This window comes from Cetorhinus maximus, chromosome 5 (genome assembly GCF_964194155.1).
Source record: "Cetorhinus maximus chromosome 5, sCetMax3.hap1.1, whole genome shotgun sequence".
Taxonomy (NCBI): Eukaryota; Metazoa; Chordata; class Chondrichthyes; order Lamniformes; family Cetorhinidae; genus Cetorhinus; species Cetorhinus maximus.
In genome coordinates, this window is record NC_135883.1 from 78648811 (window position 1) to 78666499 (window position 17689).

The 17689-nt window shown below is 42.6% G+C and overlaps 1 protein-coding gene across 2 annotated transcripts in view; it reads left to right on the forward strand.

Annotated features, from left to right (window-relative positions):
* Positions 1–17126, forward strand: part of LOC144680747 (syntaxin-7-like) — a 58668-nt gene extending 41542 nt beyond the window's left edge. For both annotated transcript variants that reach the window (XM_078542084.1, XM_078542083.1), the window contains exons 6-10: positions 2597–2640; positions 4672–4765; positions 7426–7498; positions 15389–15471; positions 16197–17126. In XM_078542084.1, coding sequence (XP_078398210.1) covers positions 2597–2640; positions 4672–4765; positions 7426–7498; positions 15389–15471; positions 16197–16292 — 390 coding nt within the window. In that variant the 3' untranslated portion in view covers positions 16293–17126. The remainder of the gene's footprint in view (positions 1–2596; positions 2641–4671; positions 4766–7425; positions 7499–15388; positions 15472–16196) is intronic.
* Positions 17127–17689: the final 563 nt, after the last annotated feature.

Sequence of the window (17689 nt, forward strand, 5' to 3'; positions counted from 1 at the left end):
TCTTCTCAGATGGTGCTGAACATTATGCAATCATCAGCGAACATCCACTTCTGACCTTACGATGGAAGGAAGAGCATTGATGAAGTAACTGAGGATGGTTGGGCTGAGGACACTACCCCAGGGACTCCTGCAGTGATGTCTTGAAACTGAGATGATTGACCTCCAACAACCACAACCACCTTCCTTTGTGCTATGTATGACTCCAACCAGTGGCGCGTTTTCCCCCTGATTCCCATTGACTCTAGTTTTGCGAGGGCTCCTTGATGTCACACTCTGTCAAATGTTGCATTGATGTCCAGGGCAGTCGCTCACCTCACCTCTGGAGTTCAACACTTTTGTCCATGTTTGAACCAAGGCTGTAAGGAGGTGAGTGACCCTGGCAGAACTCAAACTAAGCATCAGTGAGCAGGTTACTGCTAAGCAAATGCCGCATGATTGCACTGTTGGTGACCCCTTCCATCACTTAACTGATGATCGAGAGTAGACTCGGGCGGTAATTTGCCAGTTTGGATTTCTACTTTTTGAATACAGGACATACCTGGACAATTTTCCACATTGCCGGGTAGATGCCAGCGACATAAATCTAATTGCTAATACAGAGACACGGTCACAAGATGACCAAGGTTGCAAAATAAATATTCTAGGATACACAACATTTCAAAAAGACAGAACAGAAAAGGGGGAACAGTAGCCCTGATAAAGGATGACATGAGGACATTAGTGAGAAAAGATCTTGGCTCAGAAGATTAGGAAGGTGAATCAGTATGGGTGGGGATAGGAATAGCAGAGGTCAGAGAACACTGGTGGGAGTGATTTTTAAGCTCCTGCAAAGTAGTTTTACTTTTGACAGAGCATAAAACAAAAACATTATTGAAGCTTGTAACAAAGGCAATGTAATAGTTGGGGAGTTTGATCCTCATATAGGCTGGATCAATCAAATCGGTAAAGGTGGTCTGGAATATGAGCTTGTAGAATATTTTTGTGACACTTTCCTGGAAAAATATGTTGTGGAACCAACTAGAGGTAAAACTATTTAGATCTATATTATACAAAGAGACAAGGTTAATAAGCAATGTCATAATAAAAGATCCATTGGGAAATAGTGATCATAATACAATTGAATTCCACATTAAGTTTGAAAACGACATACTCCAATCACAAGCAAGAATCTTACCTAGGTATGAGGGGAGAGCTGGCTAAGGTTTATTGTAAATTGATTGAAAGGTGCTGTTGTAAATAAACAGTGAGAAGCATTTAAAGAATAAATTCAGAATGTTCAACAAAAATACATTCCGTTGAAAAACAAAATCTTGGTGAGAAAGATCCATCCGTGGCTTACTAAGGAGATTAAGGATGTATTAGTTTAAAGGGCTTATAATGTTGAAAGGAATAGCAGTAAGTCTGAGGTGTGGGAATGTCTTAGAAACCAGAAAAGGACCACCAAAAATTTGATGAGGGAAAAAACAGAATTTGGGAAAACTAGCCAGGAGTATAAAAACAGATTGAGTTTTTACAAGTATATGAAAAGGAAGGGGGTAGCTAATGTTGGTCCTTTAAAAGCAGAGGCGAGTGAAATTATCATGGGAAATGAGGAAATGGCAGAGACACATATTTTGTCTGTTTTCACAGTAGATGACGCAAGTTGCATACCCAAAGAGGCTAACTAAGGGGCTAATAAGAGTGAAGAAACTAAGCTAATTAATATCAGCAAAATATTGGAGAAACTGAAAGAACTAAAATCCGACAAAGCTCCAGGACCTGATTGTCTATGTTGTAGGGCTTTGAAAGAGATAACTATAGGTATGATGGATGCGCTGGCTATGATTTTCAAAATTCGCTAGATTCTGGAATGGTCTCAACAGATTAGAAGTTAGCAAATGTAACACTACTATTCAAGAAAGGAGGGATGGAGAAAACCGACGAACTACAGGCCAGTTATCCTGACATCAGTCATCAGGAAAATGCTGGAATCTATTAAGGAAGTCTTAATGAGGCATGTGGAAAAGCATAGTATGATAAGAACAAGTCAGCATGATTTCATAAAGGGAAATTCTGTTTTACAAATTGTTTACAGTTTTTTTGAGGATGTAACTAGTGGGATAGATACAAGGGAACCAGTAGATGTGGTACACTTGGATTCCCAAAAGGCATTCGATAAGGTGCCACATGAAAGGTTAATATGCACAATAAGGGATCATGGATTTAGGGGTAATATATCAGCATGGATAGAGGATTGGTTAATGGATGGGGAGTATGGATAAAAATGGGGCATTTTTAAGCTGTCAGGCTGTGACTAGTGGAGTGCCACAAGGATCAGTATTGTGGCCTCAACTAGCAAAATCCAATCATGTTTACAGAACATTTTTTATGCATTTGTAATGAAGAAGGGAAATAAAAAGCTGTAAATGTTAAAAATTGGAAAAATACAAAACGCTTGAATTACATAATAGATTAGCTATGTAAAAGAAAGAATAGATTAATATTATGTGGGAATTGATATCTGATTTGTTTAATCCTAGTTCAAAGCTTTTACACTTTGAAGGGTAAATCCAATTATTTTTCATTCTTTACTTAGAATTTTTTTATTCTTTCCTAGACAAATGATAGCCAAAGAGATGGAAATCTCGTGTCACTTGAAAGGTAAGGAAAATAGATTGTACACCGAATGTCTGCTCCCCAGCAAAAAAAGGTTTAAATATACAACTCACTACAAATAAGTGGAGCAGTAAATGTACACTATTGTTTTAACACTTGGCTCAATATTGATTCCGCAGAAAGTGCATTCCTTATATTCTATTTCAGAAAGAAGAAATTGATTTATATATTTCCTCAGCATATCCAAAAGTACTTCCCAACCAAAGTTTTTTTTGTAGGATAATTACTTTTGTAGGTAAACCCAGTAGCTAATTTATATACAGCAAGGTCCCAAAAAAATGGCAAATAGGCATAACACTCCTTTTGAAGTATGGGAACTACATTCACCTGTAAGAAATCAGTCTGGACACCACCCCCTAAAAAATTTTGTTAAATCCTTCAAAATGAAGTCCATTCTTCACACATCTTACCCTTGACCAAGTACCCTATGTATAATTTCTGTACCAGCCATTGGTGGATGTGCTGTCACATTTGTTGGTAGGCAGGTTTGTAGCCAATTTATATATAAAAAGATCCCACCAATAGTAAATGAGATGAATAATCAGAAAATCGTTGGAGTGACCGTGTGGAATGTTGGTCAGCAAACAAGGATAGCTCCCTATTGTTCTTTGAATTTAAAAAAATCATTTATGGGAAGTGGCTGGGCCAGCTTTTATTGCCTATCCCTAAATCCCTTGAGAAGGTGGTGGTGAGCTGCCTTCTTGAACCGCTGCAGTCCATGTGCTATAGGTACACCCACAGTGCTGTTAGGGAGGGAGTTGCAGGGTTTTGTCCCAGTGATAGTGAAGTAACGGCGATATATTTCCAAGTCAGGATGGTGAGTGGCTTGGAAGAGAACTTCCAGGTGGCATACGATCTTTTATCTCTGCTCATTCAAGCAGAAGTGTCATTAGTTTAGTGCCTCATCTGAAAGGCAGCAAATGACTGCGGCACTTCCTCAATATTGCAGTGAAGGGTCAACCTAGATTTATGTACTCTTGCCCTGGAGTGGGGTTCAAACTCTCAACCTTCTGTTTCAACAAGAGTGCTACCACTGATTCAGGTAACATTTAATGCTTGTTTGAGTTTGTTCACACTGAACTCTCTATACAGTTATTTTAGAAACTGAATTCTAAGATCATCTTAGGCTTAATACCTGGAGGAGTGTGAGTTGATAAAGAAGCTGGAAAGTGGGTTAAGGGAAAGAGAACAAACTTGCAAAAGATAAATATATCTTAGCCAATTAATTTAAAAACCCATTTTCCGTCAACAGAACAATGTGCGTCACATCACTAGATGTAGGAAAAGTGTGTGTTGATCCTAGAGCTTGTTTTTATAGTTTACAAAAATGTTTATATTGTTAGAAAAGTCAGCATTCCATCCCCACCCCCTTTCCGATCCCCCTTTTTTCCAATAATTTATATAGATTTTTCTTTTCCCACCTATTTCCATTATTTTTAAATGTATTTCCATCCATTGTTTTATCTTTACCTTTTAGCCTATTTCGATCCCTTCCCCCCACCCCACTCCCACTAGGGCTATCTGTACCTTGCCCGTCCTGCTTTCTGCCCTTAATGTCACCTATTAGCACATTCATTAGATAATATCACCACCTTCAACACCTCTTTGTCCTTTTGTCTATGACATCTTTTGGTTATCTCCACCTATCACTGGCCCTCTATCCAAATCTACTTGTCCCCCCCACCCCACCTTAAACCAGCTTATATTTCACCCCTTTTCTATTTTTCCTTAGTTCTGTTGAAGAGTCATACTGACTCGAAACGTTAACTGTGTTCCTCTCCGCAGATGCTGTCAGACCTGCTGAGTTTTTCCAGGTATTTTTATTTTTGTTTTGGATTTCCAGCATCCGCAGTTTTTTGCTTTTGTCTCAGCATTAAATAACTTCCACATGTCAGCATGAGGGACTTGAATGGATATGAGAGGAAGTATCTTTCATATTCATAAAATTGAAATGTTTAGACAATAAAATCAAGTAATCTTGTCTCAGCACTAACAGTTGGTTTCAATGTTAAATAGTCAGGATCAGTTTCAAGATCAAGTAGAAGATGGAATTACAGTAGAGGAGTTGGAGCTCATCAAAGAGCGAGAGTCTGCTATTAAGCAGCTGGAGGTACGTATTTATCAAAACTGTACATTTCATAATGTTTTGTATTCTTTCGCCACACCTTCAGGAATGATTTTTCATTCACCATGGGGCATTTGTTCAGTAGTGGAACACAGGAAAAGCGGTAAGCCATTTAGTCCCTTGAGCCTGTCCTGCTGTGAGATCATGGCTGATCTGCCACTGAACTCCATATACTGTTCATTTCTCTTTTGGCAAAAAAAGAACTATTAACCTCAGTTTTAAAAATTCTCATTTGATTTAGCTTCATTTGCTGTTTGCAGAAGATAAACTCTAAACTTCCCCAACGAGTGGAAATGGTTTCTATCTACCTCCCCTGTTCCCTTTAATATCTTGAAACCTTCAATCAAACTACCCCTTAACCTCAAAAATTCCAGGGAATGCTACCCTATTTGTTTGCTCCTTCTAGCTTAACCCTCAGAGTCCAGGTATCAGCCTACTAAGACTATTAGCATCTCTACTGGAAGCTTGGCTAGTCATGCCAAGGTGACCTGACAGTGTTTGGAAATGCTGAAAACTAAGTAGTTTTTGTGATGAAACTGGAACTTGTTATAAATTTACAGAAAATTGGTGGATTTTGCAACTGACACACACATACCTTTATGTATAGGCTAGAGCCATGACAACTAGTTATCACCAATAAACTGCCAATTTTATTTTAATTAAATATAAAAAGCCAGCAGCAATCTTACTGAACCCAATTTGTGCATGTCTCCTTCCAAAACAGGAAGGATAGAGTTCCCAGCCCTAATCCTGGTTTCCCCGCACACAACCCGGCCTGTCTCCTGCTTCCTCTCCAACCTGCTGCCGAGATTATGGTGAGTGCACTCAGCAGCTGCTCCTTGAAATTCTCACACATCTTTTCTGGCTCCAAACATTGCCCGAATGTGAGATTGGGCCACTGTAAACAAACTGGTCGGGCAAACGCAACACTTGCAATGAATGCAGCCACCGCCTGGTTTCTGAAGTGAGAACCGCCGTGCAGGTGTAAGGCAGGTACCGCCTCTTTGTTAGGCACAGCCCTGCAGTTCTGGTTGGTACAGGGCTGGATAACCCAAAGTTTATTGTAGACCTTTTGCTCTTTAGGGGTAAAAAACTGGTTCTGTATCACGTTAAATAATTTTTTTAAACACCTTTCACTGATTCTATCATTTTACCCATTCAGGTTTGCCTAATTTACTATGAGCAGTCTTTGACTCATCCCATTAAAGTCAACTTTACCTAAACCTAGAATCTTGTAGCTGTTTGTTTCCCTTTTCAAACACCATATTTAACTTGATCTTAATATAATTGCTATTAAATAAATATTCATGTACCATTAAGCTGTTAATTATTGTTAATCATTACCCATTAAAACTAATATGACCTGCCCCTCGTTGGTTCTAGGAAGCTACCCAGGATACACTCAAGAAATTCCATGTCTTTCTGACATGTGCTTGTCTGCTTGTCCCAATCTATATGAAAGTCTTCCAAATTTGTTCCAACTATCACTGCAATAGAAACCTCTGGCCTTGAGGCTGTGATTATCATATCTAATACTAATGGTTTCAAATGCAGTGGATGACCTTGGATTAAGGGAAGAAATGTCAACTTAACGTCTTTGCTAAAATGCTCAGACTAACTACCCTGCAGTAGCTAATGATAGTAGTTATCATTACTAGCTGTCTCCATAATGTACCGAGATTCAGTCTCCAAGTGTAATTATAAATGTTATTCTCTTTAATCCCTCTCTACAGTCTGTAATAAATAGAGTTTGAAAATGTCCGATGCAGTTTTTCTCATCTTTGGTCAAGTGAATAAATTCTAAATCCCTAAGGGTCTTGCAGATCATAAAATCCAGAGTAGGAAACTTGAGTAGTTTGTTCAGCTCCTTGGGCCTGCTCCATCATGTATGATTATTCTATCACTTGGCTTTCCTCTCATGCCATCTGTTTATCTTCCATGAAAATAACTAGTTTCTTTTCTATTCCTCCATTGGGAGAATAAATCAAGTAATGGTGTTAAATATATTTCTTCAAGAACCTGTTACCAACTAGGCTGCAAATTGTTTGATATTCCAAATGAATAAGTAACCTGGTTTTGAAGCCATGTTTTAAAATTAATAGGGTTATAGGTTAACAGATTTCTTTCAGAAAATAATTTTTTTTATACATGAGTTGTGGAAATAGCACTTAATCATAAGGTGATGAGTATAAACCCCTGGAAGAAGTGTCAAATTTTCTATACCTGACCACCCTCGCTTCACTGAAAGCATGTGATAACTATAGTCTGAGGAATAGTATATTCAAAGCAAGTTATCTTAATTTATTTTTGTGTAGATATCTCAGGCAGAGGGAGTTCCAGGTCAGGGAAAGGTGGGAGTTGAGAAATTTGACAAAGATATCATAGATAGAGGGACTGTTAATAACTGTGTTAAAGACTAAAGAAGGTGCTGATAGTGGCATAAAGCTAAGATAGCAGAATGTGTTAATAGCAGAACAAGGGTCAGCACTCTGGAAGCAAGACATAAAAACAAGTGGCAGATGGTCCTGTGAGGTGGGGAGCGGGGAGGGGGGTGGGGGCGGAGGAGGTTGGGGGTAAAGGATTTAACAATAATGAATGAATGAATAAATAAATAATTATCTTGACTAAATTTCTGTTCATTTCAGTCTGATATCCTGGACATTAATGAAATATTTAAAGACTTGGGAATGATGATTCATGAGCAAGGAGACCTGGTTGGTAAGCATTTTGTGTTCCAATAGTGCCCTTGGCAATGCTCTGTTATACAGCTTTGGAGTCAGATACAGCAATTTTAAACCTGTTGAGTGACAGTATCTTCTATCAGAAATTTTGAGATGAATTAATAATTTGTAGGCTTACCAGAAGCTAATCAAATGAGTAACTGTGTTTTGTTGTGCACTCTTTCAGAGTAGTATTTAAAGATTTTCTTCCTGTTTTGTAAATTACTGCATTTAATTGATGTAATCCAGGTTTTTTCCCTAATAATGTCAAGTCAAGGTTAAACCTGTTGTAATTTTGGTTCGAAGATTGGCCTTTTTGTATTGCCTCAACTGTGTATCTTAAATACAACTTCTGTTAGATACATTTTGCTTGAACCATCCTTGTGGTTTCTGTCCTTATTGTGCATGAATATTGCACTGTATTTGCACTTGTAGCCGCATAAATATAGAGCAAGAATCCTAGGATAGGTCTGATAAAATAGGTTGGCTCTGACTGGCAGAACTCTCTGTATTCACTGCAATATTTCATGGTTCAATTTGCAGTATTATATTGCATGAATGCCTGAGCAAGTGGAATGATGTATTGAATTTAAAGAAAGCAGAAGCAACAAGTATAACTTGGCAGGTATGAATTTGGAGGTGCTCAAGGTAGTTTGGGCATAACAGGTGTAAAGGTGAGATTCAGTTACTGAAAACTACTGGATGATTTGGCCTATTGACATTGGGCGGTATTTTCCCAAATTTGCACTAAGTACGGTAGCGGGCAGGCAAAATGGTATTCCACCTGCCAAAGGTGATGGCGGGTTTTCAGGCCTTATCGCCCCGAGCCGACCCCATTACCTATGCATTCCTGGGAAACACGCCGTTTCCATGGCGGGTGGGCGAATGAAAGCCATCACTCCGCTGTTGCATCACGTTGGGCGCCATGTTTAAAAGGCAGCTGCCAGCACAGCGCTCATCGCCACCAGCTTCCCACTGCTGCCCGGGAGCATGGGAAGTGGTGTCAGCGGTGGTCAGCGCCACTGCCCTGCAAAAGAGGGTAGTGACCCAGTGCCAAAAGAAGATGAATGATGATCTCTGTTCCACCAGCGTATGTCACTTTTCTCATCACTCTCTGCTCTCTCACTCTCAAACTCATCACAGATCCACAGGACCCTCACATACTGCCAGTTCAAGGGACATCACCATTCACTCTCATATTCACTCACTGTCCTCATCCCGTCCATGGGATCACTCACCACCCACGCAAGCCAGGCACACTTATCATCTGGCCTGGCAGGCATCCTGCTTACTCTTTTTCCATCTCTATCCATGCAGGACAAGCTGGCACACAACGAGAGAAAGATCGCAGACCGCTGGCGGAATGCACGAAATCAAGGTCCTCACGGACTTTGAAAACAGAGCTATCCAGCTGGCCAGTGAGATTCAGGACCGGTCCTGTGCTCTTGATGAGATCAGCGCTGCTCTACCAAGTGAGGACCCAGCAGTGCAATATCCACCAGACAACCAAGCTGTTAGTGATGTGTCCTGTTTCACAGGCCACTGCCATGCACTAATTATCTCTCCTTGCTCTCACAGGCACATCTGGGAAACAGCTGACAGAGCCCATGACCCAGGGTCTCCAATCAAGCCCCGAAGAAATCTCTGAAAAGGAATCTGAAGGCATGCTCCCTGAAGTTCCGTCACGGCGCTCACCCACACCCTCTGCCAGCACAATGATACACAACTCGGTAGGACCTAGCTTTAGAGTACCCCGGGATCACAATCTGGTGAGGACATCACACTTTCTGATCCACAGCAGGTGGCCGCAGGGACTTCCCAGGTATCCGGCACTCAGAGGACCAATGAAGGCCAGAACGTTGCTGAGTCCGAGTCAGATGACGAGCCTCTGAACTCAGTCATGTCACAGTTGCTAGAGCTGCAAGGGCAAGCTCGGGAACACCAGGGAGGGATGTCCGCTGCACTCCTCAGATTGCAAGGCACAGTGGAGGAGCTCGTCTGCCTTCAGGCTGAGGTGATAGCACTGGCAACACACCGAGGTCAACACTGGTAGGATGGCGGCCGCCATGGAGACCTTGGTCCAGGACCTCACTCCTGTATTGCTGCGTGGGCTCAACTCCATCGCTGTTGCCAGAGTTGGCCTCCAGCTGTGTGTACAAGAGAGGGGTGCTGGGCAGTTTGATCTCACTCCAAGTATCCCTGCTTGTCAAGGAGTCAGCTTGGGTCCCCCGGGCACCCATAGGGAGGAGGATCAGCAGGTACATGCTCTGGGCCCATCCATCCAGGTGACTCCGAGAATGTCCAACCAATCCGACTCCCCTCTTCCTGTGACCTCAGCAGCTCCAGTTCCACGGGCCAAGGGGGTGCCATTGCCGTGCAGCAGGACCCCGAAAGCAGTCTGGGGCCCACCAAGTCTCGGCTCTCAGGAGGACGCTCGCCAAAGTCATCACAGACAGGGCGTCACAGTCAGCAGGCTGCCTCCACCTCCACTGTCAATGCCCGGAGAGCAGCGAGACAGGGTTAGGACAGTTAAGGAGAATGAGTTGCACAGCCTGGGCATGGGTGTTAATCACTTGTACAAACTGTTCACGATTGTCAATAAACTCCAAGAATGTCTCCCTGCCTATGGCTCCTTGTTCTGATGAGCAGTGTTCTTGTCACTCATATGTGAAACCTTTCTGCACAAGATAAAGGCAGGTGTCTCAGTCTGGGGCCTCTTCCCTGTACTCTGTGAAGCTTTCAGACTAAAGTGATGGCCCAGCCTCTCACTCCCTGGAAACATTACTGATGCCTGCACCTTGACTGTGCTTGTCATTTCTGCCGGTACGTAGTGGGCAGGCGTCACAGAGTTCTCTCATTCTCTCGATGTGCTTTCAGCACCTTTTAAGGAGGGTTCTGTCCCCCATCTCTAGCATCTGTGACCACTGTTGCAGTGCTCCAGCTCCTGAAGAGCTGAGGTGCTGAAGGCGGACAAAGCATCAGAACTTCTAAAGTTTTATGGCTGCGTCTCTGTGATATGACCCTTATCATGGAGAGCAAGCGAGCTACCCTCGGCCAGACAGGAGTCAGACATACTCAAAGGCAAGTGAAGATTTATGGAGTGTCCTCAATGTATGTTGTTGTTATTCTCCTGCAATCGAGCGATTATTAGGGCCTCCACTGTATCACCAAGAAAGCCGCCCGAGTGATCATTGAGAAATACTACACCCGCCTTGGCAATGACTTCCACACCAACAAGAGGGTCTGCGAGGAGATTGCCATCATCCCCAGCGAGAAACTTCGCAACTCCGAAAGCAGGCTGGGGCCCACCATGACAAGAGCATTCTCTGAGGGTATTGGCGCTGCCATAAGCCAGACTGGAGTCAAATGTTCACAGATGCAATGTGAGGATCTATGGGGACACCTCACTGCATGTCGTCATCCTCCACAAATCTAGCAGCTATGAGGGCCTCCCAAGTGCACCTGCCTCATCTAGCCAGTGCGAGGGCCTCATCTCCGTCATCATTGCCTCCGAGGACCCCCTCACCCTCATACCCATCGGCGTCCTCCTCATCGAGGAGACCTGCAGCTCTTCCTCAGCCAGCTTGCCTCCCCGTTGGAGCATTAGAGGTTGTAAAGGGCGCAGCAAACGACAACGATGCGTGACATTCCCTACAGGCTATATTGCAGGGCTCCACCAGCCCAGTCCAGGCACCGGAACCTCAACTTCAGCATCCCAATGGTCTGCTCCACCAAGTTGCGAGCTGCAGCATGAGCCTCATTATATCGTCGCTCTGCTGCAGTCTGAGGCCACCGCATGGGTGTTATCAGCCATGGCCTCTGCGGGTAACCCTTGGCCCCAAGGAGCCAACCCTGCAGCTTCTGTGGACCCTGGAAGACTCCAGGGATCTGTGACCAACTCCACACTCCCTGGAAACCATGCACACACCTGCAGGATGCGTTTCTGGTGGTCACGTACCAGCTGCACATTCAATGAGTGGAATCCCTTGCGTTTAATGTATTCCACCGTGTAGTGTGGAGACCTGAACGCCACATGGGTGTAGTCAATCGTACCCTGCACCTGTGGGAATCCCGAGATCCAGGAGAATCCAATGGCCCTTGCATCCTGGCTGCCCTGGGAGAAATGCCACAACGTTGTGTGCCCTCGAAGCTGGCATCCATGACCTCATGGATGCATTTGTGGGTGGCAGCTTGTGAGATACCACAGAAGTCACCTGTAGAGCTCTGAAAGGAACCACTGGCATAGAAATTGAGCGCCACGGTCACTTTTACGGTTACTGGCAGTCGATGCCATCCATGTCCCCTTGGCGCCAAGTCCTGCAGTAAGTGGCTGATGTGAGTAACCAGGTCCCTGGACATTCGCAGTCATCAGCGACACTGGTTCTCGGTCGTCTGCAGGAATGACAGGCAGCATCTATACACCTTGGGTGTCACTAGGTGCTGACCAGCCACGGCTCGCTGTCGCTTCTGGGCAGTGTGTGCGGGAGCGCCAGCAGCCCCTTCTTCCTGAGGTTGCTGCTCCTCCCTTTGCATAGCCTTGAGCCTCGGTCGCTCTTCCCTCTCTTTACTTCACTCTCCGTAGGCATACAGCTAGGTCACCAGGCTCCATGCTCCTGATGTGGTCCTCCTGTGGCATGAAAGAGAGAGGGAGAGATTCATGGTTAGCATGGGTGTACTTAGCACCTTTCCTGGCCCTGTGTGATGGCCCCTTAATGCTTCCCGGAGAGTGCTGGCCACCCCTCGGATGGCCAGAGATGAGTATGCTGCATGGCTGCCCTGTCAGCCTGGGACATGGGGGAGACTGCTCCTATCCTAGTTGCTGAGATTGTTAGGGGCTGAGTGCCTTCAGCAGTGACTGCTTCGTGGCCAGCGTTGGTGAGGAGAGATTGTACAACGTGTGCAGTCCAGCTACTCTGCGGTCTAATAAAGTGGTGGCGGACTTGCAGTCTGTGCCTTGTCGGGGAGGTGGTTGGTGGTGTTTGGTGTCACTTTGCCTCCCTATTGCTTGCGTGGGGGAGCAGCCTAGGAGCCCGACCCCAATCATATCACTGTGGCTGCACCTGAACTATCTCACCTGCAGAGGAATGGTCAGTTTATACAGGTGTCCCTATTGTGTGGCTACTTCCCTTGTGCACTCTGCCCCCCACCTTGATTTCTTGTGCGTGGGATCCAACGCCAGGGCAGCAGTTGCACCCCCCCCCCCCCTCCCCGCCCAAGACAACAGTCGCCTCCGTAGCAGGGTGGTGCTTTATCCTGGCCCCCTGGCGCCCCTGCAGCCTGCCAAACAACAGGTAACCCTGGTGAGCGCTGCAGAACGATGCTGTTAACTCACCTCAGTTTCCCCCAAAGTGAAAGCTGCCAAGTGTGCGTCACCTGCGTGCTGTTGTGAAACACGTCAATGTACTTTCCCGCCGATGTGGACGGACGATCCAACAGGGGTCCAAGATCCTGGTGGGATGGTCTTTTAATGAAATGCTGATGTATTATAAAAAGCTCCCCGCCAACCATTGGTGGGAAACGCGGCCCGCCATTAGCAGGCAGAGCGGACGATCATGACCTGCCTTCCCGCCGTGAAACCAATCGTGCCATATGTCTGCGCACATCTCCTATCACACCCGCCACCAGCGGGCACAGAAAATTCTGCCCTAAGTCTAACTCTCAAACATCCAGATCATGAAAGTTGAATTCTTCTTTTGTTCAGTGTGTAAATTCTAAAAGGCAACTATCATCACATTGGAGGAAGGCCAAATTAGCCTAAGGACACTGTCCTTTTAAGAAATTGCATTCATGTGTGTTCAAGTTTTAAGTATTACTTTCTAAAACAGTTGATAAAGTGCTCTGCATGTGATAAATCAGTTGAGCCATCTTTAGTTCACAGTTGTCTACCTCAGTTATTTCAGTTATGATTAGCTTTACTTCAAACTTTGTTTGATGTCCGTTCCTTCCAATGCCATTAGAATCTGGACCTAGCACAACTTCAGAGGCTCCCCTAAAATGTGAATGCCCATTGGCTCTTGTTGACTTCTCCATCAGTAACTTATTTCCCAAAGTTGTACTCCATCCCTATTGCCTTTTAGTGGAGGCGGGGCTCCACCAAAGTTTTCCTTTCCAGGAGAGACTTTTGCCTTGTATTCAGACTGCAGCAATTTTAATTCCCAGGAAATTCTATCTTTGTACATTTGATAGGATCCCCAGCTAAGGACAATGCGGTCAGCACCATTATCATCAATCACTATTATAGATACAGAGTGGTTCTTAAGCCTCATGTTTTTTGCAAAAAGATTTAGTGCTCACTTTGAATACATTCTTCTGATCCTAAATGTCAATTGACAGAAGTTGGTGCTTTTGTTGGAGCTATTGTGTATATTGTAGTAGTCATAATGAATTTGCTGGATTGATCTCGGAACAAAAAACTGAATTCTTGCTGATAGTATGCAGCAAGTTGCTGAAATCAGCTGAGTATCTTCGGCTTTCACAGCCCATACGTTGGGTTTCTTAAACTATGTACAGCGTTCCACAGCAGGGTGCCACAGCGCGCACACTGTATGTACCCAGAGCTTTTGGCAAAAACAGAAACATAACAAGTGACTATTAGGTCATATTCAAACTTATGATTATGCTGGTTAAAGAAAAATTGATGTCAAGGGAACAGAGGGGAAATCCTGGGATTTAACACTATCTTCATTGGGTTGTTAACACCAGTGAGTATTGAATTAGCAGATAGCACTATGGAGGCTTCATTATTTTAGGCTGATGATCCCCATAATGAATTGAATGCGTATTTGTCGGTGCCCTTTGGTATTCTACAGTAATGAGTGAAATTGGTGACTGCTGCACAAGTTGTGCAGTCTATATTCAATCAGTTTAAGATTACAATGCATTTAGTGAACTTCACATGTAAACTTCATTTAACACTTCCCTCCATCTGTTCACTAACTGTTCTTGGTTGGTCTTTGTATTTTTTGGCAAAGAAGTACCTTGACCCTAACCTAAAGGCAAATTACAATCAAGTTGCTGCTATCTAGATTGGCTTAAATATGAAACGTATCGATTTGAGTGATCTTTTGCCCTGGACTTGTACGTGGTTGTTATTTAAGAGTTTGTAAATTTTAAATTGGGCCGTATTTTGCACACTGACCTGTCACTTTGTGCTAGTTGACCGCTAGGTTGACTTTGTTAATTTAGTTGATCATTTCATCTGTGTTTCTTTGGGGGGATGTGCACGGAGATGATCCAAAAAAAGTCATTCTCTCTGTTTTGGAATGTCCTCTAAATCTTCTCACTGAATTTGTGTTAGAATACTTGGGCACATCTGAAACTGTAGTTGTAATCATATAAACAAAACAAATTTAAGTTCTGTCCGCCTCTAACTTCAAAGATTACAAAGCTTTATCTCCGGGTGTGATGTCCGGTAGAGGCAAAGGCGGGAAAGGTCTCGGTAAAGGGGGTGCGAAACGGCACCGGAAAGTCCTTCGAGATAATATCCAGGGAATCACTAAACCTGCCATTCGCCACCTCGCTCGTCGTGGGGGCGTTAAGCGCATCTCCGGCCTCATTTACGAGGAAATTCGCGGGGTTCTCAAGGTTTTCTTGGAAAATATCATCCGAGACTCGGTCACCTACACGGAACATGCTAAACGCAAGACTGTTACCGCCATGGATGTGGTCTATGCTCTGAAACGCCAAGGCCGAACTCTGTATGGGTTCGGTGGTTGAGAACTTAACAAAAACATTTCTAACTTCAAAGGTAACTCCTTGCCCATCGAGAAATTTGTGATGTCCAAAGGATATGAAAGGCTCTGTATAGATGTAGGATATTTCTTTCTGTATATATGAAAACTTCTTTTTGTTTGAGTGATAATTTCAATGTTCCTATATGTTTCTGTAGATAGCATAGAAGCCAATGTGGAAACTGCTGAAGTACATGTTCATCAAGCAAACCAACAACTTAGCAGAGCAGCTGATTACCAGGTATGGTGCATTTTTTGGAAAATTTAATGGGTAAATAGCGAAGTGCATGAGATATTTTAAAATAGCCATAAAAGTTTGGTTTTCGTTCTCATTGTTCTTACCCTCTGCTCACTCACTTTCATTTGGCTGCTGGTCAAACAATGTCTTGATTTTAAAATTCTCATCCTTTTTTCAAATTTGTCCATGACCACCTCCCTACTTCTGTAATCTCCTTCAGCCCCACAACCCTCTGAGATATCTTTGCTCCTCTAATTATGATCTCTTCTGCATCCCCAATTTTAATTGCTCCACCACTGGTGACCATGCCTTCAGTTGCCTAGGCCCCCAGCTCAGCAATTTCCTCCCTACATCTCTCCAGCTCTACCTCACCTTTCTCTTTTAAGACACTCCTTAAAACCTACATCTTTGGCTAAGCTTTTTGTGCTAAGCTGACCTAATATCTCCTTATGTGACTTGGTGTCACACTTTGCTTTATAATGTCCCTATGAAGTGTCTTTGGGCGTTTCATTACTTGAAAGGTGCTATATAAATATGTTACTGTTGTAATTAACTTCAGAACTATTAAATTGTATTGCTGAATTATTATTTAATCATCATGCAAAGTTAACTGTAGAGTGCTGTCTTTCTATCATACTTGAGATCTACCTATTGATGGACTTGTTTCTTTTTGTTTCTCTCCATTATATTTAGAAATAATTTGATGTACTTTGTTTTCTTTCCCACAGCGGAAATCTCGTAAGAAGATGTGCATCTTAATCGTGGTATTGGTAGTCTTATCTGTGATAGTGGGAGTCATTATCTGGGCATCTGTGAGGCAATGAATTCAGAAGATTTAGCATAAGACATTGCACTCGAATGCTGGCGTAACATTAAACATCAATAGAGTTGGGATTATTTACTGAAGCCCAAAACATATTCAAACAAATAATTTAGAAAATTAAACTATCCAAAGTGTGCTTTCTAGCAATGTGTAATAGAACATGTAATTTATAATTTAAAATGCCATGCTTCGCAAATTCAAGTGTCACTGTTTTAATAATATACAATGTTAAGTTCCTTAATGTTTGGGACAAAATGACTTATGAATTTTTTTTCTGTGCCAGGTTGCCACATCTTAATCTTCAAGCTCTGCTGACTATTGTAGATTTATTTTAGTTTGACCTAATTTCCAGACAAAAAGCATTCCATTTGGTAGAAATGTGTCTGAACCAATGCTGAAATTGATTTTTCAGTTTTGCATTAAAATGGTGCCAGTTTAACCTTATCTTTTTTGCTCCGTTGTTGACAGCTTTGGTTTTGTGCCTGCAGTTAATAATCACTAAATGAAGTAACAATGCACTTAGTCATATTAACAGTATACAACTAGACTTCTTACTTAAAATTAACTTGCAATTGTCTGGTGTTTGCAATATTTGCACTGAATGGAACTAGTCTGACTTTGTACCACGTACACCCCTTTGTATTGTGTGTAATCTTAATGAACAATATGGAAAGGCCTATATTTATATTCCTAGGGGATGCATTACACATTTTAATACAAGTTGTGCCATTTTGAGATTGTATGCTTGCATATGGTTTTTCAGATTTGGATTAAAATTAGACTGAACTGTATAACAAAATGCAAATTTGCTGCTTAAATAAACTATTTGTCAATATTATTGTGTTATCATGGCTGTCGAACTTTAGGCAATGTATCAGTTGGTACATTTTGTAAGCCACAAATGTTATTTGAGAGGTTCTATGTAAACACCAATGAAAGTTTTTTTTTATTAACTTGAATATTTAAATTCAAGCGGCATGCCTCATTGGTTAGACAGCTATGGCAAAGAAATTTGTGTGGATGGAAAGGGGAAAGAATTGTTATCAAATGCAAGCTAATCAATAAGCAGAAGACAACTGAATTTATTTAGGTTATTTGCACTTGCAGTAATGATCACATTAAGTTACCTGTTATTTTTCTAGCGTGGCAGAAAGCTCGCATATTACTGAAACACTGTTCCCAGTTTTTCTCACTTTTGCTGTAATGTTAAGGTTGTGTTCAGAAATATCCTGTTTTAACTATATATACATATCTAATAAATACTGATAATCATCTTTAACAGAAATTAGATCACAGTCTTTTTGCAGTGTTTGACAATAGCATACATGAGGTCATTGCCCTAATGAATGACCAGTTTCCATAAAAATTGGGATCTTGTAACATTTAAGCAAAGGGGTT